The sequence below is a fragment of the Nanorana parkeri genome, unplaced genomic scaffold (assembly GCF_000935625.1).
Source record: "Nanorana parkeri isolate BGI_ZX_2015 unplaced genomic scaffold, ASM93562v1 scaffold928, whole genome shotgun sequence".
NCBI lineage: Eukaryota > Metazoa > Chordata > Amphibia > Anura > Dicroglossidae > Nanorana > Nanorana parkeri.
Genome location: NW_017307196.1, coordinates 64103 through 90713, shown reverse-complemented (window position 1 = coordinate 90713; position 26611 = coordinate 64103). Strand labels below are relative to the sequence as shown.

At 47.8% G+C, this 26611-nt stretch overlaps 1 protein-coding gene across 1 annotated transcript in view; it reads right to left on the bottom strand.

Moving 5' to 3' along the window:
- MAP4K5 (mitogen-activated protein kinase kinase kinase kinase 5) overlaps positions 1-13521 on the bottom strand; it is a 96282-nt gene extending 82761 nt beyond the window's left edge. The window contains exon 1 of the mRNA XM_018566242.1: positions 13383-13521. Coding sequence (XP_018421744.1) covers positions 13383-13493 — 111 coding nt within the window. The 5' untranslated portion in view covers positions 13494-13521. The remainder of the gene's footprint in view (positions 1-13382) is intronic.
- Positions 13522-26611: the final 13090 nt, after the last annotated feature.

Here is a 26611-nt window from a genome sequence, read left to right as displayed (position 1 = left end):
CTGTAATTAAAAATAAATAAGGGTTTTGTTTTTTGGGGGGGCAGTGTTCTTCTGCTTCATACCCAATAAATATGCTTACAGGAGGGGGAACATAAGGGAAGGATGATCTTATCATTCTGCTGCTGTTCCTTCATTGTCCAAGCAGAACACAGGATAGAACAAGGTCCCATAGCTAGCGGACTACAATACAACTGTGGAGTAGCCAGCAGCCACTACAACCCACCTCATCCCTGTGCAGTCTAACAGGGGTACATGGATCACAAACCTGGCCGAATGAGAAGAACAATTTAACAGTTGAAATACATAAATGTATATTACCAAAGTACCTATATGTTAGCCTAAGAGCTCAACTAATCCATAGTACAAATAAAAAAACCCGTTCTATGCAAAATTAATCAAAAAGAAAGAATGTATTAATAAAAATAACAAAAACCATGCCGCTACACGTTGCTGGTATTATGGCATTCTGCCCAAAAGCTGTAAAAACGCAATAGCAAACAAATCAGCCACCTTCCCCCATAGACATGAAGGGTTATGTAACTTTATCTACCAGTTTGTGCAATACCTGTGGGCTATGCTGAGCTCCTAAAACCAGACTCACAATGCAACTCCCTTAAAAACGCTCAAGTTTTTATTTCTTATTCCCGGGGGAAGAGCTACAGCAATGTGAGTGAATTCTATTACCGAGGTCCATCAGACGAAGCATGTCGTCTCGCACAATGACAGATAAATGAGGGTCATTAGGACGAGCGCCATGTCTTCCACTTAATTAGGTTTTATCACTCGGCAAAGGAAGTAAATCTTAATGGAAATGCAAACGTAAAACTCCACAAGCTGCGACGTACACAACACGCCGCAAGAGAGACAATCTAATTATTAAACACCTTAAAAGAGGAAGAGGCGGGATTACATGAGCGTTTATGGAATTAGGAAAGGTTTGATGCAACGATCAGCTACATCAACTGACAGCAATCTAGTTTACTGCTTGAATCCTTCCATAGAGGCCTGCGTGCAAAAAGAATAACTGTGTTAAAGTTGAACTACAGACGCATAAAATACCAAATTACTTTAAGGCCTCATTCACACTGCCGCGCGTACGTGCGTATTGTACCATATGCAACACATGCAAATAAATGGCTCCATACACATAGCCGCGTATGGAGCCATATATTTGCGTAGCGTATATATGCGCAAAAACAGAATGGAACAGAGATGCGTCCGGGCAGCGTATTGCTGCATATTTACGCGCACGTACGCGTGTTTACGCGCATATACATGCGTACAACACATTAAAAATTCCATTACGAGTGATGCATTCTGGGATTGCATATAGTGCACGCATATACGCATATAAATACGCACATACATACCCAATATACAATTTTGCTCTTGCGTTGTGTGTGAATGAGGCCTAAGGGCCCATTCACACCACATCCAGATTACCTCCAGCCCAAATTGTTTCCAGACTTAAAATGCATCCCTATGCTATTTCTGGCCTCTGTTCCCACCAGCGCAGTCCGTTCCAGACCAGACCAGAAAAATACTGCATGTCTCATTTTGTCTGGTCTGGAATGCACAAGAACACATAGAAACGCATAGAACACACCTTTAAGATCTTTTTAAGCCAAAATAAAATTCCATAACATGGTAAAATCGTGGTAAAAACGCAATGCACTACGTTCCAGATCTGGTCCGGAAAATGGTGTGAACCCACCCTCAATGACAATTCTACTTATAGTACGTTAGTTTTAAATTAAAGGGTTAGCTTACCTTTCCAGAAAATAATTAAAAAGGTGAACTAAATCACAACATCGTCCACCCCCACCCCCTCCAACCCCAGTTCCCTGCTGCACTTATCTATAATAATGTCCATTGTGCATTGCACAGCCCAGCCCATATAATGGTTCCGATACTTGAGAAGTTAATGCTTACAGTGGGGAGCACTGAACGGTCACATGACCATGCCGTCCAATGAGATTCTCTTCTTTATTTCAGGAAGGCTCAGAAGAGATTCTCATTGGTCAGTGCAGTTGTGTGGCTGGACTTACCATTGATCACTCGCCAAGCATCATGTGTCTATACAGCCTCCTGTGTTGGGTAGTAAACGGTTCAATTGTCATTATATAGAACTAGTATGGGCAATGGGCATCATTATAAGCAAGTATAGAGGGGACCGGGGAGAGTGTTGTGAATCAGATGACTTAAAGGAGAACTATGAGATGAGTGATTTCCACTCATCCTCGTAGTTAGAGCCGGCGTGTGACAATGAAACTGTCACAGATCGGCTCTATTGATCAGGAAGTGAGCAGAAACAGGCCGTCCATCCACTGATTTCCCGATCATCGGTGCCAAAACACCGGAACAATCTGATTGGATGCCGGCATTGTTCAGGTGTTTTGAGAGCCAGCGGGGCTGACTAGCAAGATACTGAAGCTTGGCCCAGCGGGAGATTCCTCCATCCACACAGTTTAGCGTAGATGGAGGAATCTGTCGCTCTTTTTCCATCTGACCATAGAAAATCTGCAGATAATCTATAGGTGTATGGCCAGGTATATTTTTAAGGGTGAGACCTACTCATGAAGGCCTCTAGACGAGTACAGTTCCCCTTTACCTGAAAGTCATTTTTGCTGTGACTTCTAACAAGTTTGTAACTCTATTCACAATGATTTATCATGGCTCTCTGTATATCAGGAACCATGGTCAGCATCTCCCCTGAACGGCTGCTGTGAACAATCCGCCATACAGGCCGACTACTGCTGTGAGCCAGTCTGAGCAGAGTGAAAGGCTCTGACTAAGAAAGAGGGAAAGCAAAGATGCCACGAGTGCTCGGCGGAGTTGTCTGCCCACCCTTGCCTTGGGGTATCCATGGGATACATTTTCTGATGTATCTTGCATACTGGTTTTGGAGCTGTGAAAACACCCACATGTAAAGCTGAATACGTTTAGCCTAAAAAAACTGCAAGTATTAATTCCAGAAAAGGACAACGGAGGCTAAGAATGTATTAAGGGCCCATTCACACCATATCCAGTGCGTTTCCGGCCCAGTTCCTTGCCCGGAACGCACTGGATCGCATTAAAGCAAGCCTCCCATGTGGTACAGCAATACCCTGCGTTCTGGTGTGGGAGATCGCACTGCGAGCAGGTGGTGTGTCTGCGGTGCCATTGGCATGAATGGAACCACAAGTCCCCCTCCCGCCCCACAACGTGGGAGGCTTGCTTTATGTGATACAGCGCGTTCCGGGCACGGAACTGTGGGAGGCTTGCTTTATGTGATACAGCGCGTTCCGGGCACGGAACTGTGGGAGGCTTGCTTTATGTGATACAGCGCGTTCTGGGCACGGAACTGTGCGGGAATGCACTGGATCGTGTAAAGCAAGCCTCCCGCGTGGTACTTCTCCCATGTGGGAGATCGCACGACGAGCAGGTGGTATGACTGCAGTGCCATTGACATAAATGGCACCACGAGCCCTCAAGCCCCATAACGCGGGAGGCTTGCTTTATGCAAAACAGTGCGTTCCGGGCATGGAACTGTGCGGGAATGCACTGGATATGGTGTGAACGAGCCCTTAAGATGACCTATACCAGTGGTGGCGAACCTTGGCACTCCAGCTGTGCCAAAACTACAAATCCCAAGATGCATCTGCCTCTGGGAGTTATGTCTGTGGCTGTCAGAGCCTTGCAATGCCTCATGGGACTTGTAGTTCCAAAACAGCTGGAGTGCCAAGGTTCGCCATCACTGACCTATACTAAGGAAAAAGGCAGGTAGAGGACACGAGACTAATCACCAATTTTACCTATAGGCTCCCTGAGGCTGTTCCCTTTCCCACTGACTGACTTGCCACTCCTTGTTCCACACTATATGGAGGTGGCCATCTGGGTGGAGGAGCCGGGCTTTGATTCTTCGTGTCAGAGCAGACTCCCTGATGATTGTCATTTTATTAACTAGTGAGGGAAAGATCAAGAAGCAGCAGAAGTGGAGGAAGCAAAGATCCACAGAATGAATAAAGCATGGAGGTTCTTGTACTGCAGGTCCCCGGGTACAGCTTTCTCTGCTGCCAGCGAGGAACCCGCACAGCTAACATAGGTGAGAATAACTTTCTTTACAGGGTAAGAAAAGAAAAACAGGTGAATGGGTTCGAGGGGGTGTAAGGGGGTTACAGGTTGCCCAGAGTTGGGCTTCAAGTTTTCAATGCTTTTTGGATTTACAAAGAACTATGCAGTATGAGGGATGACCTGCATATACATTGAATGCGTTATTTACCAGGTCCTCCCCTAACATAGTTGCTGTTAAATCTAAAGGACATTGTAGAGTCTGGCCAGATTTACTGTTCATGGGTGGGCTTCCCAGACAGAAACGCCCTCTCTCTCCTTGTGCACGTTGACTGGTCTCTGCCCCCTCCTGTAATAAAGACCGGTCACTGCTGTGCTCTCTCCTTGTGCAGGGTGACTGGTCTTGTCTCCGCCCCCTCATGTAATAAAGACCAGTCACTGCTGAGCTTTCTCCTTGTACAGGGCGACTGGTCTCAACTCCGCCCCTTCCTGTAATAAAGGCCGCTCACTGCTGCTCTCTCCTTGTGGAGGGTGAATGGTCTTGTCTCCGCCCCCTCCTGTAATAAAGACTGCTCACTGCTGCTCTCTCCTTGTGCAGGGTGACTGGCCTTGTCTCCGCCCCCCCTTTTAATGGTATACTTAGGCTATAAAGGGAGCATATAAGAGAAGAAGAGTTTCCATAAACTTGAAAGCAATATCTGCAAAGAGCTTTGATGGCCATGATTTCTGGATCTAGTTTGATGTTTTGATGTGCTGTTACTGGTACCTCTACTTATGCATACATATACTCGGTTTGAACAGCCCAGGTTTGTGACAGGTTCATTTCAGAGCAGTCCAGCACTTATCCAAAAACAACCTTGCTATGCAAACTCCATAATCCAGGAACGGATTATTCCTACAAAAAGTAGCCAAATTTCCACTTTAAACCCTAAAAAATCCTCAAAGCATCCCCCGCTAAAACACGGCTTCTTAAAGGGAGTGTTTCCTTCCACTGGCCTGCATGCGTTACACACTCATTTGACTCAGTTTTAAAGTTTGAGCGTTTACTTTTTTACTTGAAAATGACGTCTCTGGCCAATGCAGTAGAAGCCCTAGAGCAAAAAATAAATTAAAAAAAAAGGATGGAGCCGACAGTAGGAAGGAAGGAGGGCAAAACAAACAAAAAATGCAAAGAACTCAAAGAAGGTTGAGAATGTCTAGGAAGAAACAACACGGCTACTGCAATTTATTGGCTGCGTGTTACTCAATATATACAATGGTGAAGTACATACTGTAGGTGGGAACGGTTTAACTGGCCAAAACAGGGGTAAGCAACCTCGGCACTCCAGCTGTGGTCAAACTACAAATCCTATCATGCCTCTGCCTTTGGGAGTCATGCCTGTGGCTGTCAGAGTCTTGCAATGTCTCATGGGACTTGTAGTTCCATAACAGCTGGAATGCAAAGGTTGCCTCCCCCGATCTACATTAGGGCCATTGTGTGTATGAGAGAGGGGCCTCTTTTACACTTAACTTCATTATAACCATTGCAAACAAAAAGAAAATATGGGTACAGGCTAAGGATGTACTGATACCAGTTTTTCTGTATCGAGTACGGATATTTCTCTTTCGTTACTCGCCAATACAAAGTACCGATACATCCGCTAGCATAGAGCCGGTTTCCCAGGCAATCAGGAAGCTGGGCGGCGGGTAATCTTCCCGATTGGCTGGGGAGCCGGCTTCCCGGCCAAACAGCATGGAACTGGCTTCGCAGGCAATCAGCATTAAGCCAGCTTCCCGGTGTTTGGCTGGCTCAATGCTGATTGGCCGGGAAGCCAGCTTCCCAGGCAATCAGGAAGCCAGAAGGCGGGTCATTACCCATGTTTCCTCACGGCATTACCGGTCAGAGGAAGTCTCCCACTGACCCGGAGTTCCGGTATCAGGGGTAAGTATCAGAACATTTGAGCGAGTACTCCTCCAAATACTTGGTATCGGCACCCATACTAATATCAGTATCGCTGCATCCCTAGTACAGGCCAAAATCTTTAAAGTGTATTTCCATTTTTGTAGCCACAATGGGATAATACCCAATTTATATTTGTTACATTTTCCCCATACACACAGCATAACATTGCTCCTTATGTTTTTACTTAATTGCTTGAAAATCCTACCTAGAACCCCCTTTTATATCAGGGGCAGTGGAGTTAATGTTTACCATAATTAACCTAGGACATGTGACCCAGCTACCCTTGCCAGACAGAAAAGCCAAATGTTGTTCTAACCTCCATTGCTTTCTCAGCCTGTGTGCTGTGAGCACATGTGCAAGGCAGCAGAGGGTCATTAGCTCCCAGTGTGGTCCAACTCCCCCTCCGTCCTAGAGTGCTGCTGTATAGGGGAGTACAGTTGGCTGTGGACAAATTCAAATGTTACCCAACATCCTGATGTGCGTTTTTTGGGAGTTTTTTTCCAAATATTTGGCTTATAGGCCTAGAATCCAGACCTACAGTTGTACATTGATAGTAGACACTAAAGAAAGAAGGTTTTCTCCAGTAGACATTGTCCAAGACACATTTTAAGTTGGATTTGTAGCAACTGCTCTAGGAAACAAGACTCGAGACAAAAGGGGAACAAAGCCCATCCTGTGCTGTTCAACAGTGGGAGTGTACAGGGTAGATGTTGGCTGAGCTGATCCTTGATATACATATTAGGGTGTTGGGGGCTTAAAATAAATCCCCTTGGTGTACTATAATGGGTGAAAACAAAGATAACAAAAAAGGTACGAGATAGAACGTGGAGAATATAGGGAATATAATAAGGTTGTCCTTTGAATGACGTCATGCCCAATTGCCCAGTCCATGCTTAGCAGTGGGGATGGGGGAATCCCTCCTCTGCCACAGGGTGGGGGAATCCCTCCTCTGCCACAGGGTGGGGGAATCCCTCCTCTGCCACTGGATGGGGGGATCCCTCCTCTGCCACTGGATGGGGGGATCCCTCCTCTGCCACTGGATGGGGGAATCCCTCCTCTGCCATTGTCAGAATACTCAATCAGTGACTGCAGCTGATTGATTGAAGTCAGCGTTCGTCCAAAAATTTACAGGCTTTTATTGGTACCCGTCCATTCGAATGGAGGGGTGCCAACGGGGCCAAACATTGCTCGAATTTGGCCAAGTCCTTCGAGCAGTGTATGGCCAGCTGTATACTCAGCTGTCCATGTTCCTAGCACATCACCTCTATAAAGTGCATTCAGACAAGTACACCGTCTTCCTACAGACATGACAAACAAGTTACCTTCCTGCCCCTTCCTTGCCAGGCACACGTATAAATCACGTGACTGATGAACACAAGGTTATTCTTCTATGTTCTTAGAGGAACCTTCTGGTCACAAAGTACTTTCAACTAGGACAGACCAACCAGAAAAATCCTTCACATCCTGTAGCCGAGTATATGATGTGGTATTGTCGCGTGAAATATTTCTTCATCTGCACATGGTGGGGGTGCTCTCCGCACACCTTTCAGCAGTCCCGGCCAATAAACAAAAGTGGTGCTTGCAGTAACTAACACGGATGGCACCGTGCAAAACACAAAGTTAAAAAAATAGGTCACCAGCACTCCAAAAAGTTAAAATGAATAAGTCCTTTTTATTGGACAATTGTGTCATGACAATCAAAAAGAGCCGACGTTTCGGGGCCACGCAGGGTCCCTTCTTCAAGGCAAGAGATGTGAAGAAGGGACCCTGCGTGGCCCCGAAACGTCGGCTCTTTTTGATTGTCATGACACAATTGTCCAATAAAAAGGACTTATTCATTTTAACTTTTTGGAGTGCTGGTGACCTATTTTTTTAACTTTTTTTATCTTCATCTGCACAAACATTCAGCAATAATTTCACATGTACCATAGACCAGTGGTTCTCAACCTGTGTGACCTCAGGACCCATATTTGTCCTTGGTCGTTAAGTTGCAAACCAAGTTGCTCTGCAATAGAACGCTCGGCATTAGGGTACCACGCGTTCCGGTGTGGGGACGTACGAACTGTGGGTGGCAGGCGCTTTTGTCAGTGTACCTAACAGACAGTGCTGCACTCGGGGGAGGCTGAGGAGTCTCTCACCTAAAAAAGTGGAAGGCTTGCGGGGACCCACTCAAAACGGGGTCGCGACCCACTTTTGGGTCACGACCCACCAGTTGAGAACCAAGGCCATAGACAAATGCAATGTTTTAGGAATGTCCATAACAGGAATATTTAAAGGGTCACAACAAAAATGAAAAAGTGAACTCACAACACCCTCCTCACCCCTGATCCCAAACAACGCCCTAACCCCACACCTGGTCCCTGCAGTACATGTTTGTAATGACGACCCTCGCCCGCTGCCCATGCCAACCGGCATAATGGTCTGGGCCTGTGTGGAAATGTTCCGACACAGCCCCGGAGGCTGTATAACAACATAATAGTTGCAATGGGGTTATCCTGACACCTGAGAGTCTCTTCTTTCTTCTAGGAGGCCATCCTGGAAGAAAGAAAGCTCAGAAGAGATTATTTTCGGTCATGGTTCATAAGCTGCACATGAGCAGCACATGCTTTTCTCTCCCCCTACACCAGCAGCGGCTGAGCTCAACGTTGGCTGGGATACAGGAAAAGAGCGTGCACTGCTCATGCCTTTTGAACCTGGAAGCACGCTCGCTCGCTCCTGCGATGCTGGGCGAGCGCTCAGTCTCCATGTCGAGGAAAAAGTCCTTTTCGGGTTTCGGCCTGACAAATTCTGCTGCAGGAGGTACGTTGCGGCGCCATTCATTTCCATGGCTCCCCAAACGCTCCACCCACACGCAGTGTGATCGCCCGCACTGGAATGCAGGGTACCCCAATTCCACGTGTTCCACTGCAGTGCATTTGCAATAAATTGTGCACGCATTTTTATTCAGAAGTAAAACTTATGTTTTTATCACTGCATTTGTGTATTTCATTTTGAATTAAAGATGGTGTTTAAATTTTTTGTATCCGATTAATCGGAAAAACAATCGGCCAACTAATCGATGATGAAAATCATCATTAGTTGCAGCCCTACTTCCAATGGAGATATTTGTCTCAGTGACAATGGCCTATGAGGAAAATTCCCCTCACTTGGTAGAGATTTTCTTTTACTTCCTGTGGCATCTCCAGGAGAGGAAGTGAAGGGAGATCTCCCCAGCAGGACACCGAGAGCAAAACATAAACTGATGGAGGTTTTAAGGGAGGCTTTATGCAGATATCAAAACAATAGCATGGGTGGGTACCAGCCTGGAGGAATGGACATTCCTAGACAGACTACATTTGCATGCAGACTGCCCTTAGAAGCTGTGATTCAGAACCAACTGAAACCAATACATCAGTGGGGAGGGCCAGGGACAGTCAGGCTGGGGAGGAAAGAACTAGATGATGTGGGACATAGGAAATGAGGCGGGCTCTATGTGACTTGCTGCAGCTTCAAATGCACATTGTGAGAAGCTCACAGTGTGCAGTGAAATCAGAGGAAGCCATTTCAGTCCAAGTGAGGAGCCGGTACAACTGTGCAAGACTGAAGGGAAGGCCGGAGTTCACCTTTAAGTCCCTGATGAATCTCTCAATTGGTTACAGAAGCCAGCAATCTGAAGCACTGGTATTTAGAATATGACATTTGAATGGTCACTTGGAAAACTCTCCATTCAGACATCCTGGAAATGACCAGATTATGGGAAATACTTCACATTCAACTGAGAAATGTCATTGAGAACTTGGTAAACTCTGATCATCACAAAGGGGTACAAGACATGACGGGGCTGAGAAACGCTGCGACACATACAGCTCATTATATGGCAAGTCTCACATGTGACACATTGTGAGTCATAACGTGAGCCAGATGAAATCCCACGGATACTACAAAGTCAACCTAATACACGCTCTATGCATGAGATCGCACATATAATCCATACTGCCAGTAGGGACACGCCAGAGGTACATGCCCTGCATAGCTATTGAGATTCTGAAATCATTTCCTGCTGCTGACTTGCTCCTTCTACATCTGTCACACACAATACTCTGCAGCGACAAGGAAGACGATACGACCCATCCAGATTTCTAATACAAAGTCCTATTCGCATTTTATACATTAAGATTTTTCAGCCATTTGTGCAACCGCTAAATCTATGGCTGAGCAAGCAATGAGCAAGGATGCACGACTGGATGTGGATCTTAGGAGCAGCTCAGTCCGGTTTACAAGTCAGCAGAGACAACCTGCAAGTCAGAAGAAGCCCTGTGTGAAAAAGCTCTGATGAAAGCAGTCATTGCACATGACGTGCTACATGCTAGTTCCGGGGCAATGTCGCAGAACCAATATGCAGTCTAAGAGGCTGGGGATGGTTTCTTCCATCAGAGGCTTTTCACAACGGCGTTGTGCTTAGTGGGAGAGTTCGGTGCGCTTTACGGCCCATTCACACCGAATTTGTTGCATCACGATCCATTTTTAAACAGATGCTAACGGAAGTTTACCGAAAAATGAACGGGTATAAATGCGGCTAGTTCACACGGCTCCGTCCCGTTGCATTGCGCTATAAAAAAAAAAAAAGCGTGCACTACTTTTTCAGCGCAATGTATCCAGTGTGAACAAACCCCATTCACACCCATTCATTTTTCGGTGCCCTTCCGTTTTCTGTTGAAAAACATATCGCAACGCATCGGAAGGAAGTCGGAAGGTACAATGGCAAGTCAACGGACCATCCGCTGACTTGCGCTTTTCCCAATTGTGCTGTGAATGCCCCTGTAATGAGCAAAAGACAGTGTTTGAGATGTAGTTACTCGCTGAAATTCCTTTACTGAACGCTTGCGCTCCCTAGTTTCTGTTCAACCACAGGCAGAAGTACTGACAATCGGGTTCTGCTGTGGGCCCCGTGCCACACTGCGCCTGGTGTAGCCGTGATACATTAAAGGAGAACTATGGGGTCAGGGCTTTTCCCCATAGTTCTCCTTAGGGTAACGGGGGGACACAAACTAGCGTCCTCCCGTCACCCTAGGCTCAGTATACCGCAAGCCACAGCTCGCGGTATACTGAGACGCCGCAGCGGATCCCAACCTGGACGTCGGGATCCGCCCAGCTGCGTGAGTGACAGCTGACTCTGCCTATCTAGAGGAAGAGCCAGCTGTACCCGCCCCCTCCCGTTCCGCCAGTTAGCACTGGGTCGGAGCTGGGAGGGGGGAATCCAGCCCCTCCCCCGTCATGGCAGAGAGCCGTGACAGGATCGAGAGGTGGGCGCACGCCGGTATGTGTTCGCTCACCTCCCGATCTACTGAGCCGACCTGTGACAGTTTGTGTGTGTGTGTGTGTGTGTGTATGTACACGCAAGTATACAGGCAATTATTTTTCCATATCCGTTTTGGAAAGCAATGTGTGATTTAGAGTCTTACTTCTATTTATTGCTTCGTTTGCTTTGCATTTGGTACACGTAGAAAGTCCTATTGTGTTGCGTCTGAACTGCTTTTCATCACCCCTCTGCAACTCAAGGTGAATGCAAACAAAAGCAAGTCAGAGTCACATCAAAGCAAGGCCGTGGCTAACTAGGAGCCCGAGTATGGCATACAGACGCCAGCCGTGTTGCGCAGTATAGCCCGACGCAGTCCTATGATGCTGCATTGGTGTTCAACATGTTGCATTTTTGTACAGAGAGTTCTGACACAGTGTAACGCATTGCCATGCATAGAATTACATAGACGTACATGGCATTTTAGCAACACAGTCAATGTACAGTATTGCATTTTCACACCACACACATGCTACATGCATGATGGTGGTGGTGTGAACTGGCCACAACCCTTAGCACAGGGGGTGGACGAATTAATATTGATATCTGGAGCCAGTCTGTCCAATCCAGGAGTCAGCTCCATTGGCAACAACTAGAAGAAACGTCAGGTTAGGCTCCATGAGAAAGCATTGGCGACCTGGCTCCTGGCATTTGTCCCGCCTTAGCTCAATGCCGCGCTAGTAACAACTCGCCAACGACAAGATCGCTTTACAAGGCAGAGAAATATTCACCTGTTTCCATGATTTACCAGGTGAGCGAGGTGCCACTGACTGGCGAGATAGATTCTGCAGCGTTTCCGTCAGCAATGGAGCGACAGGTCATCTGGTGAGCGAGTATTTTCTACGTGCGCCATGGGCATTAGGACCATGTCACACCAGTAATCGTATCACTAGCGGCAACTCACCACCATTTGGAAATCCAAAATTATCCCCAGGACAAGTTAAGGGGAAATCTTTCAATGGGGAAACCTGTTCTGTCTAAGAAGGTGATTCCCCTCACTTTGGGAGATTTCCTCTAACTTCCCCTTGCATCTCGGGCAGGAAGTGAATAGAAATGTTCCCAATGGACACCCCAATCATAATTACTGGGGGACACTGACACCCTCCTCATCTATACTGGGGGACACTGACACCCTCCTCACCTATACTGGGGGACACTGACACCCTCACCAATACTGGGGGACACTGACACCCTCCTCACCAATACTAGGGGACACTGACACCCTCCTCACCAATACTAGGGGACACTGACACCCTCCTCACCAATACTAGGGGACACTGACACCCTCCTAATCCAATTCTTCCACTTCCTGTTGCTCAGATTTCAATGTTAGCGTGTACACGTGTTTACACGCACACACACATGTAATTTACACAGAATTCTCTGCCCAAGATTCTGGAGAACATGGCAGCTGTGTGCCGGGCCCATAATATACAAGAGCGCTGCGTTCAGATCTGCTAAAAAGTATATACGCTCTACGGATCTAAACGCTGCGCGCTGACCCAAAGACAGCAGACAGAACGCTCCCCTATGGCGCAGTCCCCTTGTTGGAGGAATTTGCAAGGTGCGCTCCGTCCCTGGTGCGCAATATTCTGCAGCAGTTTAGGGTGCGAAGCAAGTTGCGGCGTAGAAGCGTGCAAGCACTTTATTGGCCTAGACTTTTACTGGCGAGTCGGCACCAGCGACAGGATCAGCAGTGTGGCCCTTAGCGCTCCTCTACGTACCCTGCCAGTGATGCCCATGTCATAATTTTGATCCTGTTGCTAGCGGCAACACGTCAGAGCCTTAGCGATATAGTCGCCAAGGCGAGCTAATGACAGAATATACGCTGGCGGTCCAGCGTAACATCCAGGTAAATGACGTCGGCGCCAGAACGCACCAATCCTGCCAAGCGCTGATCCGTATGGCGTTGAACCGCGCTGACGCAAGTTCATAATACTTGAAACCAAACTAATCATTAATATCAGCAGACACATTCCCAGGGAGTAATATTCCACAGCCTGGCCTGTCTCCGGAGGGATGGAGATGACAGGCCATGCTGAGCCCCGCACTCACCTTATACACATCCCCGTAGGTGCCGCTGCCGACCCGCTGGATGAGCTCGAAGTCGTGCTGCGGGTTCTTGCGGAGGATGTCGCCGCTGTGCCGGCCCAAGTTCAGCTCCATACTGCAGGCTAGGCGGAGGGGATCAGTGCCGGGGGAGGCCGGGCTCCGGGGCCATGTCCTGCGGAGAGCACAACAATGAGAGACGGAGGAAGAGTGCCGGGGAGGAGGGGGAGGAGGAGCACAGCGCCACCCACCGGACAACCGCCCGCCCTAGGCCTCACCTCCGCCACGGGGACCTGGGCCTCACCTACAACGGGGAAGTATATCCGCCTTGGGCCTCACCTCCACAGGGGGCCCGGACACCTCTTCACCTATACTGGGGGCAAAAACACTCGGGCTCATCTACACCGTGGGGGGCCGACACCCTCCTGACTAATACGGGGGAACACTGACAACCTCCTCATCAATACTGGGGGGCAATGACATCCTCTTTATCAATATTGGGGGCCACTGACACCCTCCTGACTAATACTGGGGTACACTGACACCCTCCTCATCAATACTGGGGTACACTGACACCCTCCTCATCAATACTGGGGTACACTGACACCCTCCTCATCAATACTGGGGGACACTGACACCCTCCTCACCAATACTGGGGTACATTAACCACCTCCTCATCAATACTGGGGTACACTGACACCCTCCTCACCAATACTGGAGACACTGACACCCTCTTCACCAATACTGGGGACACTGACCCCCTTCTCATCAATACTAGGGTAAACTGACACCCTCCTTATCAATACTGGGGTACACTGACACCCTCTTCACCAATACTGGGGACACTGACACCCTCCTCATCAATACTGGGGTACACTGACACCCTCCTTATCAATACTGGGGTACACTGACACCCTCCTCATCAATACTGGGGGACACTGACCCCCTCCTCACCAATACTGGGGGACACTGACATCCTCCTCACCAATACTGGGGTACATTAACAATCTCACCTGTACCGGGGAACACCGGCACCTTTCTCACCTGTACCTGGGGAACACCGGCACCTTTCTCACCTGTACCTGGGGAACACTGGCACCTTTCTCACCTGTACCAGGGGACACCGGCACCTTTCTCACCTGTACCGGGGAACACTGGCACCTTTCTCACATGTACTGGGGGACAGTGACACCTTTCTCACCTGTACCGGGGGACACCGACACCTTTCTCACCTGTACCGGGGAACAGTGACACCTTTCTCACCTGTACCGGGAGACAGTGACACCTTTCTCACCTGTACCAGGGGACCCTGGCACTCTCCTGACTAATACTGGGGTACACTGACACCCTCCTCATCAATACTGGGGTACACTGACACCCTCCCCACCAATACTGGGGTACACTAACACCCTCCTCACCAATACTGGGGTACACTAACACCCTCCTCACCAATACTGGGGTACACTGACACCCTCCCCACCAATACTGGGGTACACTAACACCCTCCTCACCAATACTGGGGTACACTGACACCCTATTCATCAATACTGGGGACACTGACACCCTCCTCATTGATACTGGGGTACACTGACACCCTCACTGTTATCTTTCTCACCTGTGCCGGGGGAACACTGGCACCTTTCTCACCTGTACCGGGGGACAGTGACACCTTTCTCACATGTATCGGGGGACACTGGCACCTTTCTCACCTGTACCGGGGGACGGTGACACCTTTGTCACATGTACCGGGGGACAGTGACACCTTTCTCACCTGTACTAGAGAGAGGGGACTGTGCTGGTGCACTGACTGTCATGGAGTAGTCAGACTTTCTAGCACTGTCAGACCCCGTTCACATGTAGCGACATACCTTTGCAGCGGCCGGGATAGCGCGACTTTCGGGGCAACGTTCCAGCGATGATCCAGCGACGGTAGCGCGACCTTCTCCGTCGGGCTCCATGTAAAAAAAAAAAAATCCGCCGAAAAAAAGGGTCCGGTAGAAGCGACCGCGACGAGCGACATGGAGTTAAGACAGCTCCATTGAATAGCATTGGCCGGCGACTTCTCATGATATTGCGCGGCAAAAATGCGCGATATGGCGGCGGAAATCGCGCGACAAGTCGCTATATGTGAACGGGGCCTCAGGGTCACATTAGTGAATGGTTGCTGACTGGGTCTCATTTAACGGGTAAGGACATTTTTAATGGGATAAATATAAATCTTACACCGGTGTTCTGTCCAAAGAGCAAGTTCATCGAAATCTCCAATGACGTCACTTCTGTTAAACAGAAAGACTGGAGGAGCTGTGTGCAGCCGCGGTGCGCATGCGCACATAGCATTTTCACAATATTTGTTGAGTTCTCCAACAGCAGTGGATGCGCGTACAACATCCAAGCTACCAGAAGACTCAACTTTGCCATCTGCTCAGTACTGTGAAAATGCGCCTGTAGAGAGCGCGTGCAGTCTAACGTCGTCTCGTCAAAATTACCTGCTGGAAAGTCACCGACAGTGATGTGATTGGAGATTTTGGTAAAATGGCTCTTCCAACAGAACACCAGTGTTCTATTGAATTCTCCAACTCGTTGAAGACCTCCAACCCAAGCCACCCAAGTGAAGTATTAAGCTCTACAATCTGCGGCAGTGCACCTACACGGGCACCCTATGCCACATGCACCGACGGGAGTTGGAGAACTCAACGACCATTTAGAAGGCGCACCTACGGCAACTGGAGAAGTCAAGGATTGCAAGAACTGTGACAGCTGGCGCACGTGCACTAGCTCCATCTTGTCGAAATCTACGATGGACATGACATCACAAGTTGGAGATATTGACGAGTTGGCCACCTGTACAGAACACTGGCATGACTGCAGTTATAGTTCGAAGGCTAAACATTCAGTTTCTGCATAAGCCTGCTCATGACAGGTGGTCTTCATGGCACTGTGTGTTGGGTGAAACATATCGAGTGGCTGTAGCACTTCAAATTCCAGCTTACCTTGCCTGCTCTGAGACACGGTGGACAGAAAAAATTACATGCAGTGTAGCTGCTCATCACCGTCTCATATGGTTCTCCTATAACTTTTACTAAGGGCAAAAACGATGGTGTGCCCGAAACTAACATGGCCCCTGCTATAGAAAAACAAATGACGTCAGCGCTCAGCTTTGTGCGCAGTCGATGACTAATAGAGTGCGCGTGACACTACTTCCGTGTTTTCCAGCCCGCTCACAGTCACGAGATACTGGCTGTTCTATTTATAGCGGTAATAAAGTTGTAAAAAAAAAAGTTCCACGTTGATCTATACGTGCGGTGGCACTGGTGTGCTCAGCTGTAGTTACTGCCTTTTGGCCATAAGGGGCCGCCTGCGTATATGTAATAGGCTTGTATAACGTGTTGATTTGCATATATCCGGTTAATCAGAAGGCAGATATTCCTGTGTTACTATAACTTCCCCCCTATATGTGGTATGATATCGACCCGTCCGCTATTTAGACATTAGGAGTGAGAGTGTACCACTTGTGCGTTTCAGGGAGATCCTGTGTTGCGGTGTCTGTCGCCACCTGGTGGCCAATTGCTGTTACTACACGGGTCTGAAAATGTAGTGCATAGAGTTGATTAAATTATCATTTTGTGACATTTCAATAAAGTTTTTAAAAAAGAAATGAAAAATGTTGAATGCATTGTAACTACTGCGCATAAAACAGAATGCATGCATTATGTAAACCATAATGCCTGCATGCTGCTGTGATGGGCCCTAGTCTTCCTGTAACGTTTATGTGGAGATTCTCATGCTTTTGGCCAGGGAGGGTGTATTGATGGCGATAAAACAGAATATTATAGCGTATATATATTCCCACATTTGGGTGTTTTTATGGGATAGAGTGGAGAAGGATTAGAACACCTGTCATATTTCACTACCCTGGTAGGCTGCGTTGGAGAGAGACGTTCACTTCCTGTCTGGCTAAAGCGTTGTCCCCGGGACAGGAAGTAAGGGCAAATCTGTTTCTAACAACAATAGGAGTAGAATGCCTGGCAGAAAAAAAGATAAAGTAACAAAATCAGCGTTTGCTGCAATGTTCGCCTTTAATCCTGAGAATTCTGCGTGTGATTATGTGCAGCCACCTATGGGAGGACGCAGTTACACAGACATCCCTGCAGGTCTGGGCGCCCGCATCTGGACACAGTGAGGGGGAATTTATTACAATCTGGAGCAGCTGTGCATAGCAACCAATCAGCATCTGTCTCATTTTCAAATCTTACCTAAGCAGACTGAAGAGAGCTGCTGATTGTTTGCCACTGGCAACTGCTCCAGATTCAGTTTGCTCCAGTTTTGATAAATTCCCCCCAGTGTGCGTCCAAGTGCAGGTTCCAGTCGGCACGTAGCCGCCTCTCCCATAGGGGGGTGACGGCGGGTGCATACATATTCAGGCAGCACCTCTCCCGGTAGCAGTTCTCTACACGGTCATGCATGACGTACAAACGTGGACACCCGTGTGAATGAGCCCTAAAAGTATAAATCTGGAGGCACCCCATCTAAAATGTAAAAGTCACTTACTATCAATGCAGGCACCAGTCACTGGGCCATGGCCTGAACCCCCTAAATTCATGTCATATGCCAGTGACTTTGCCATGGCCTGAACCCCCTAAAATTCATGTCATACGCCAGTCACAGTGCCATGGCCTGAACCCCATAAATTCATGTCATACGCCAGTCACAGTGCCATGGCCTGAACCCCATAAATTCATGTCATACGCCAGTCACAGTGCCATGGCCTGAACCCCATAAATTCATGTCATACGCCAGTCACAGTGCCATGGCCTGAACCCCATAAATTCATGTCATACGCCAGTCACTGTGCCATGGCCTGAACCCTCTAAATTCATTTCATATACCAGTCACAGTGCCATGGCCTGAACCCCCTAAATTCATGTCATATGCCAGTGACTTTGCCATGGCCTGAACCCCCTAAAATTCATGTCATACGCCAGTCACTGTGCCATGGCCTGAACCCCCTAAAATTCATGTCATACGCCAGTCACAGTGCCATGGCCTGAACCACCTAAATTCATGTCATACGCCAGTCACTGGGCCATGGCCTGAACCCCCTAAATTCATGTCATATGCCAGTCACAGTGCCATGGCCTGAACCCCCTAAATTCATGTCATATGCCAGTCACTGTGCCATGGCCTGAAACCCCTAAATTAATGGCATATGCCAGTCACTGTATCATGGCTTGAACCCCCTAAATTCATGTCATATGCCAGTCACTGTGCCATGGCCTGAACCCCCTAAATTCATGTCATATGCCAGTCACAGTGCCATGGCCTGAACCCCCTAAATTCATGTCATATGCCAGTTACTGTGCCATGGCATGAACCCCCTAAAATTCATGTCATACGCCAGTCACAGTGCCATGGCCGGAACCCCGTAAATTAATGGCATATGCCAGTCACTGTATCATGGCCTGAACCCCCTAAATTAATGGCATATGCCAGTCACTGTGCCATGGCCTGAACCCCATAAATTCATGTCATATGCCAGTCACTGTGCCATGGCCTGAACCCCCTAAATTCATGTAATACGCCAGTCACAGTGCCATGGCCCGAACCCCCTAAATTCATGTTATATGTTAGTCACTGTGCTATGGCCTGAACCCCCTAAATTCATGTCATATGCCAGTCACAGTGCCATGGCCTGAACCCCCTAAATTCATGTAATATGCCAGTCACTGTGCCATGGCCTGAACCCCCTAAATTCATGTCATACGCCAGTCACTGTGCCATGGCCTGAACCCCCTAAATTCATGTCATATGCCAGTCACTGTGCCATGGCCTGAACCCCCTAAATTCATGTCATATGCCAGTCACTGTGCCATGGCCTGAACCCACTAAATACATGTCATATGCCAGTCACAGTGCCATGGCCCGAACCCCCTAAATTCATGTCATACGCCAGTCACTGTGCCATGGCCCGAACCCCCTAAATTCATGTCATACGCCAGTCACTGGGCCATGGCCTGAACCCCCTAAATTCATGTCATATGCCAGTCACTGGGCCATGGCCTGAACCCCCTATATTTATACTACAATCTATTTGTATTCCGTTCCATAGTGGGAAAACGACCAGTTAACCCTTGCAGTGCGGAGGTAGCTCCACTGCAAGGGTTAACTTTTAAACATTCTGAAGTTCTTCCTTAAAGTCTGCCCATAAGAGATCACGGAGCCGGACTTAGACCGGGTCACCACTTCTACACCAGGACTTGTTTCTTACCCCAGTAGAATTTTGGAATGTTTGCTCGATTTTCTAATCGTTGATGGGGCCAAATCAATGATCAGTTTCCACCATAGCGACGAAAAAGGAGCGGGATGGAAAATTCAGTGAATGTGATCTTTATTCAGGAAACTCCATTCGTTCCATGATGGTTCCATGATGTTCCCAAGCAATGTTTCCTAGAGCTGCTTCCGTGCTGGTAACATAAAAAAAACATTTGTCAAAACGCTTAAATCAACATAAAAGAAATATAATCTCTCAAGTGAAAAGAAAACATACTTTACATGTTTCTCCTGCCACGCAGAAAATTATCTATGACGTACTTGACCATCATAACCAGTGAAATGAATATCGTACCCAGGGCTTGGAAGTACATGAATCGATCTAATGCATTTGGGCGTGCACCTGAAAAATAAATGAGGCTTTGGTGAACACATCCCCCGCACAAAGTGAGCGAACACTTATTGATTATGATGATGCAATGTGCAAAGCCAAATATGTCATAGAAACAGTAAGGGGGTTATTCACTAAAGAGCCGAAGGTTTCAGCCGTAGCTTTGGCTGATCCTTCGGCCCTCTTCGGTCGCCGGAGCCTTTCGTTTCAGCCGAACCAAAGGGCTGATGTGCAGGCTATTCACAATAGCCCATACAGCAGCCGAACGCGTATGCTTCGGCTCAGCTGAGCTGAAAAGGCAGCCGAAGGGGGAGAACGGTCTGCCTTTTTTTTTTTTGTGTCATGTGACAGATTTTTAAAAAAACAATACAGACTAATGATTTTAGGACAGTGGTGAAGTGTCAGGGCCCGTTTCCAGCTGCAAACGCTGCGACCCTGGTAGTTCTTACACTGACTCCGAGCTGTAGAGGGAGTACAAATCCCAGCAATATATTATACAGCAATGCAGGATACCACCAGCTAGAGGGGACTACAAATCCCAGCAAAACATTGTACAGCGATGCAGAATACCACCAGCTAGAGGGGACTACAAATCCCAGCAAAACATTGTACAGCGACGCAGAATACTACCAGCTAGAAATGACTATAAATCCCAGCAATATATTATACAGCAATGCAGGATACCCCCAGCTAGAGGGGACTACAAATCCCAGCAAAACATTGTACAGCGACGCAGAATACTACCAGCTAGAAATGACTATAAATCCCAGCAATATATTATACAGCAATGCAGGATACCCCCAGCTAGAGGGGACTACAAATCCCAGCAAAACATTGTACAGCGACGCAGAATACTACCAGCTAGAAATGACTATAAATCCCAGCAATATATTATACAGCAATGCAGGATACCCCCAGCTAGAGGGGACTACAAATCCCAGCAAAACATTGTACAGCGACGCAGAATACTACCAGCTAGAAATGACTATAAATCCCAGCAATATATTATACAGCAATGCAGGATACCCCCAGCTAGAGGGGACTACAAATCCCAGCAAAACATTGTACAGCGACGCAGAATACTACCAGCTAGAAATGACTATAAATCCCAGCAATATATTATACAGCAATGCAGGATACCCCCAGCTAGAGGGGACTACAAATCCCAGCAAAACATTGTACAGCGACGCAGAATACTACCAGCTAGAAATGACTATAAATCCCAGCAATATATTATACAGCAATGCAGGATACCCCCAGCTAGAGGGGACTACAAATCCCAGCAAAACATTGTACAGCGACGCAGAATACTACCAGCTAGAAATGACTATAAATCCCAGCAATATATTATACAGCAATACAGAATAATATGAAGCTAGATACTCTGTGTTGCTCAGCAGGGCTGTGCGGGGTCTCAGGAGGCTGTGCACGGTCTTACCAGGGCTGTGTACAGTGTCTCACCACTGCTGTGCGGTCTCACCAGAGATGTACGGCCTCACCAGTGCTGTGCGGTCTCACTGGAGATGTACGGCCTCACCAGGGCTGTGTATAGTGTCTGACCAGTGCTGTGCAGTCTTACCAGAGACGAACGGCATGACCAGGGCTGTGCATGGTCTCACCAGGGCTGTGTACAGTGTCTCACCGGGGCTGTGCGGCCTCACCAGAGATGTACGGCCTCACCAAGGCTGTGTGGTCTCACCGGAGAAGTACGGCCTCACCAGGGCTGTGTATAGTGTCTGACCAGTGTGGTGCAGTCTCACCAGGGCTGTGCATGGCCTCACCAGGGCTGTGCATGGTCTCACCAGGGCTTTGCATGGTCTCACCAGGGCTGTGCATGGTCTCACCAGGGCTGTGCATGGCCTCACCAGGGCTGTGCATGGCCTCACCAGGGCTGTGCATGGTCTCACCAGGGCTGTGCATGGCCTCACCAGGGCTGTGCATGGTCTCAGCAGGGCTGTGCATGGTCTCACCAGGGCTGTGCATGGTCTCACCAGGGCTGTGCATGGCCTCACCAGGGCTGTGCATGGCCTCACCAGGGCTGTGCATGGTCTCACCAGGGCTGTGCATGGTCTCACCAGGGCTGTGCATGGTCTCACCAGTGCTGTGCAGTCTCACCAGGGCTGTGCATGGCCTCACCAGCGCTGTGCATGGTCTCACCAGGGCTGTGTACAGTGTCTCACCAGACATGTACGGCCTCACCAGGGCTGCGCATGGCATCTCACCAGGGATGTGTGCATTTTCCCCAGGGCTGTGCGCAGTTACCCCAGTGATGTACCGGGTCTCACTGGGGGGTGTGGGCAGCAAAAAAGAGGAGGATGACACGTGCGTCTGGTGCTGTAAGCAGCGCTGTGAGGTCCACAGAAGGCTCCTGTGAGGTCCCCAGCAAGAGAGGGACCTTACGGCAGCCGAATGTATTTAAAAATGTTAAACGACAGTATCGGCACTTAGTATCAGGGCATCTTCACCAGTACGGGTATGTGTGAAAATGCCCAGTATCAGCACCGATACTGGTATCACTAGCAGAACATAATCCTGACAATTCTTTTTTGGATCTTTCCTGGCTGCAGTGTGGGTTTGTGCTGTCACCAATAGCAGGCTGGCCATTGAATCCCCGCCCACTCAGAGCAGGAGTGGACCTGAGAGAGAAAGTTCTCTCTCAGGTCCGCTCCTCTGCTCAGTGGGTGGTTGCAATAGCTTGCCTGCCATTGGCTATTGCAATTTGAAATAGCCAATAGCAGTCTTGCTTTTGATCCCGGCTGTTTACATTCACCTGCCGGCTGCGGAAGCTGGCCGATGGGGAAGCAGAGGTTGCTTGAGAGTTACTGTTAACTCTCAAGCAACCAGAAAATACAGTTATCCGGCACCTACCGATCCGTGGGTGCTGAAAAACTGGGAGTTTACTGTACTGTACTGTGAACTCCATCGTAAATGCGAAAAATCGTAAGTCGATTGATCACAACCTGAGGAGCACCTGTATTGGCTTTTGTTCTCTCCTAGCCCTGATAAGGGGGTATTTGTATGAGTGTTGGCTATTTCTCTACAGTCCCCCTCAACCCAATATTGAATAAAGATGTATCTGGACTAATAAATGGAGTGTGGTATTTCACTTCACAATCCTGCCATCAGAGACGCATTATGGATGCATTGATCTGTGCACACTCTGATTACACCATGCAGTATACAGTTGAATTCTTACTGGCCATACCAGTCCTGTTTCCACAAGTCGCTGGCTTTTTGGGGCCATAAAGGATGCCTAGAAAAGGAATATAAAATCATAGTTATTACAAGAACACAAGGTATAATGTATGCTAATTCCTCTCTTAAAGGAGAACTAAGAGGTGAGAGAAAATTACTCAGCCTCATAGTTCGAGCCGACCTGTGACAATGAGACTGTCACAGGTCGGCTAAGTAGATCGGGAAGTGAGTGAGGGATACCCCCCCTCCCCTGTCCGATCCTCCAGCGCTGACTGGTGGAACGGATGGGGGAGGGGGCGGGCACAGCTGGCTCTGCCCCTAGATAGGCAGAGCCAGCTGTCAATAACGCAGCTGGGTGGATGTCGACAGTAATGTCGCGATCCGTCCCATCTGCGGCGTCTCAGTATACCGCGAGCTTTGGGTGACGGTTGGACGCTAGTTTGTGACCTCCCGTTACCCTTAGGAGAACTATGGGGAAAAGCCCTGACCCCATAGTTCTCCTTTAAATAAAGTTTATTTAGTATATTTGCTAAAATAATAAACTATACTTGTGATACATAAGAAAAAAAGGTGGGAACGTGACACAATGGGGGGGGGGATTTATCAAACGAGCAGACAAAATCTGCAGCAGATTTGCACTGCAACCAATCAGCTTCTCTCTTCAGTTTAGATTTAAAAATGAAAGAGAGAAGCTGATTGGTTGCCATGCACATCTGCTCCATATTTTGTATTCCCGTCAGTGTGTCACATGATCAGCCAGAAGACATCAGTAAAATGTGGGTAACCTAATCGTTATCTTCTGCAGGTTATAAATACAACAAGGTCACCTCCCTGCCCCCAACCTGTGAATGGATGGTGAAGGAGGACCAGCAGATTGAGCAGCTCATCTCTCTGCTCTTTCCTCTTATTAGCATGATTCTTGTTAGCGCATGAGCACTGCAATAAAACTCATTGAGGGGAATTGATGAAAACGGGAGCAGACAAAATGTGGAGCAGATTTGCACTGCAACCAATCAGCTTCTCTTTCTCTCATTTTCAAATCCCAACTGAGCAAACTGAAGAGAGAAGTTTTGATAGATTCCCCCCCAATATGTTCTGTCGTTGTAAATGTTAGTTGTAATGTCACAATGGTGAAATATAGACCATTGAAGGCCCAAGAAAAAAAAGTATCTGTTATACACGAGAAGAGTAGAACCTTCTGTCTCTGGTCCACAGTCAAAAGAAGGAAAAGTCATGACTTTATATGAGTCATTTGTGAACTTTCCAAATTGCACATTTGATGCAGAAGCCTTTTTTTTTTTTACTTGTCCTGGTCACTATTGTCACTGAGATAGAAAGTGATGGAGAATCCCAAATTTTACAGTTGTCACCAAAGTAGGAGATGGTGGAAAATCTTCCAATGGGGACACTTGTGGTGACAACTGTTTAAGGCTGGAACCACACTTCTGACAAGGTTTCCTTTAAAGCCCAACTCTGGGCTCATACCCTTCACTGGCCTTCTTCCCTCCTTGAGCCTACAGACCCCCCCACCCCCAAGTAGGGTTGCCACCTGTCCAGTATTCACCTGGACAGTTCGGGTTTTGAATGCTGTGTCCGGGTTTCATGACAGCTGAAACCCGGACACAAGATGTCAGGCAGACAGGTGGCAACCAAAAGTAAGATAGGGGCTACTGGCCCCCCACTGAAAATAGTCCCAACTGTGATATTTACATATTAACGGGTAGAGCTATTTACATATGAATAAGCCACGACTCATTCTCCCAATAAAATGTCGCGCGTCGCTAGAGTGTGTTCGGGTTTCGCTTGAAGAAAAGGTGGCAACCCTACCCCCAAGTCATTTACATTTTTTCCATTACCAACTTTTGACTGATGTCTTCTGGCTGATCATGTGACACACTGTGTCCCGATCCTCTCTGAATGTCCGACAGTGCTGTGGAGTTTGGGGTGATGCAGAGAGCAGCACTGATGTAATGATATCAGTGCCACTCTCACCATCCATGCACTGCAATCCTTTCCTCAGTTTTTTTCACAGTATACACATTAAATGGAGATATCTGCAGAGGACACAAGGTTCCCTATTCAATGTGTACACTGCGAATTATCACTATTCAAGTCTAAACATTGCAGAAGGGAACGAAGTATCAACTCAATTTGTTTCGGGGGTCAACAAAGTCCCCCCTTCATCAGGGCTTGTGGCATAAAGTTTGTCTAGAAAAGGATTATACAGACACAGTTATTATAAGGACACATACTGTATAAGGTATATTGTAGGCCAGAGGTATCCAAAACTCCGTCCATCCAGATATTGTGGAACTACAAATCCCATAAGGCTTGGAAAAGACTGACAGCCATAGGCATGACTTCCTGAGGCAGATGCATGATGAGATTTGAAGTTTCATCACAGTTGGAAGGCTGAAGTTTTGCTACCCCGGTGATAGGCTAATTCTTCTCTTTAATTCCGTTCATCTTGTATCTTTTCTAAAAAAAAAAGACAAACCTCAAATGATATTAGCAATATATAGACCAATAAAACAGTATTTGCCCCCCTCACAGCACCGTTTAAAAATCTCTAGACACCCCAATCTAATATGTAACAAAGGGAAATGTAAAAATGTAGGAAATGACATGTGGTCCCTCCAAAATCCATTCCAGTTTCCTATCCCAGGTAGGGGGTCTGGTGTGGATTTTAAGGAGCCCTATTGACATCAGTGTCCGCCTTCCTTTCACATCCGAATCCCCTCTTAACATCAGAGTCACCCACTCTCACACTAGGAGCCCCCCTTAAAAAAAGAGTCCCTCTTTTTCACATCAGAAGCTACTATTTACATCACAAACCTTCCATCACATCAGAAGCCCCCTTCACATCAAGAGCACTCTTTACATCAGGAGTTACATCAGAAGCCCCCTTCACATCAGAGTCACCCTCTTTCACATCAGAGGTTCTTCTTCATAACAATAGGTCCCTTCAAATCAGAGTCCTCAGCCCCCCCTTAACATCAGAGTCCTACCATCACATCTAGAGCTGCAGCTGCATGCGGACAGAGGGATGCGGAGCAGGCCTGGATAAAGGCAAACGTCTGCACTTTCCTGAATGGATCCCACCCTTCCTGAATTACCATTATTTGTTACCATAGTTCCAGCAGCTGACTCATCTGCTCCATGGAACGACATAATACTGTGTGAAGATTTCAAGGCACCCCAGGGTGTCATGGTTTTTAAGCCAGAAGGCACCCCAGGGTGTCATGACACCCGGGATGGGAAAGGCTGCTATAGACCAATCTATATTACACAGCAATAATGTATAACACCTAAATGTGGAAGACGTTGAATTGACATAATATGAAGGCAGAAAAAGCGAAACAAGAAAACTACAAGCATACCT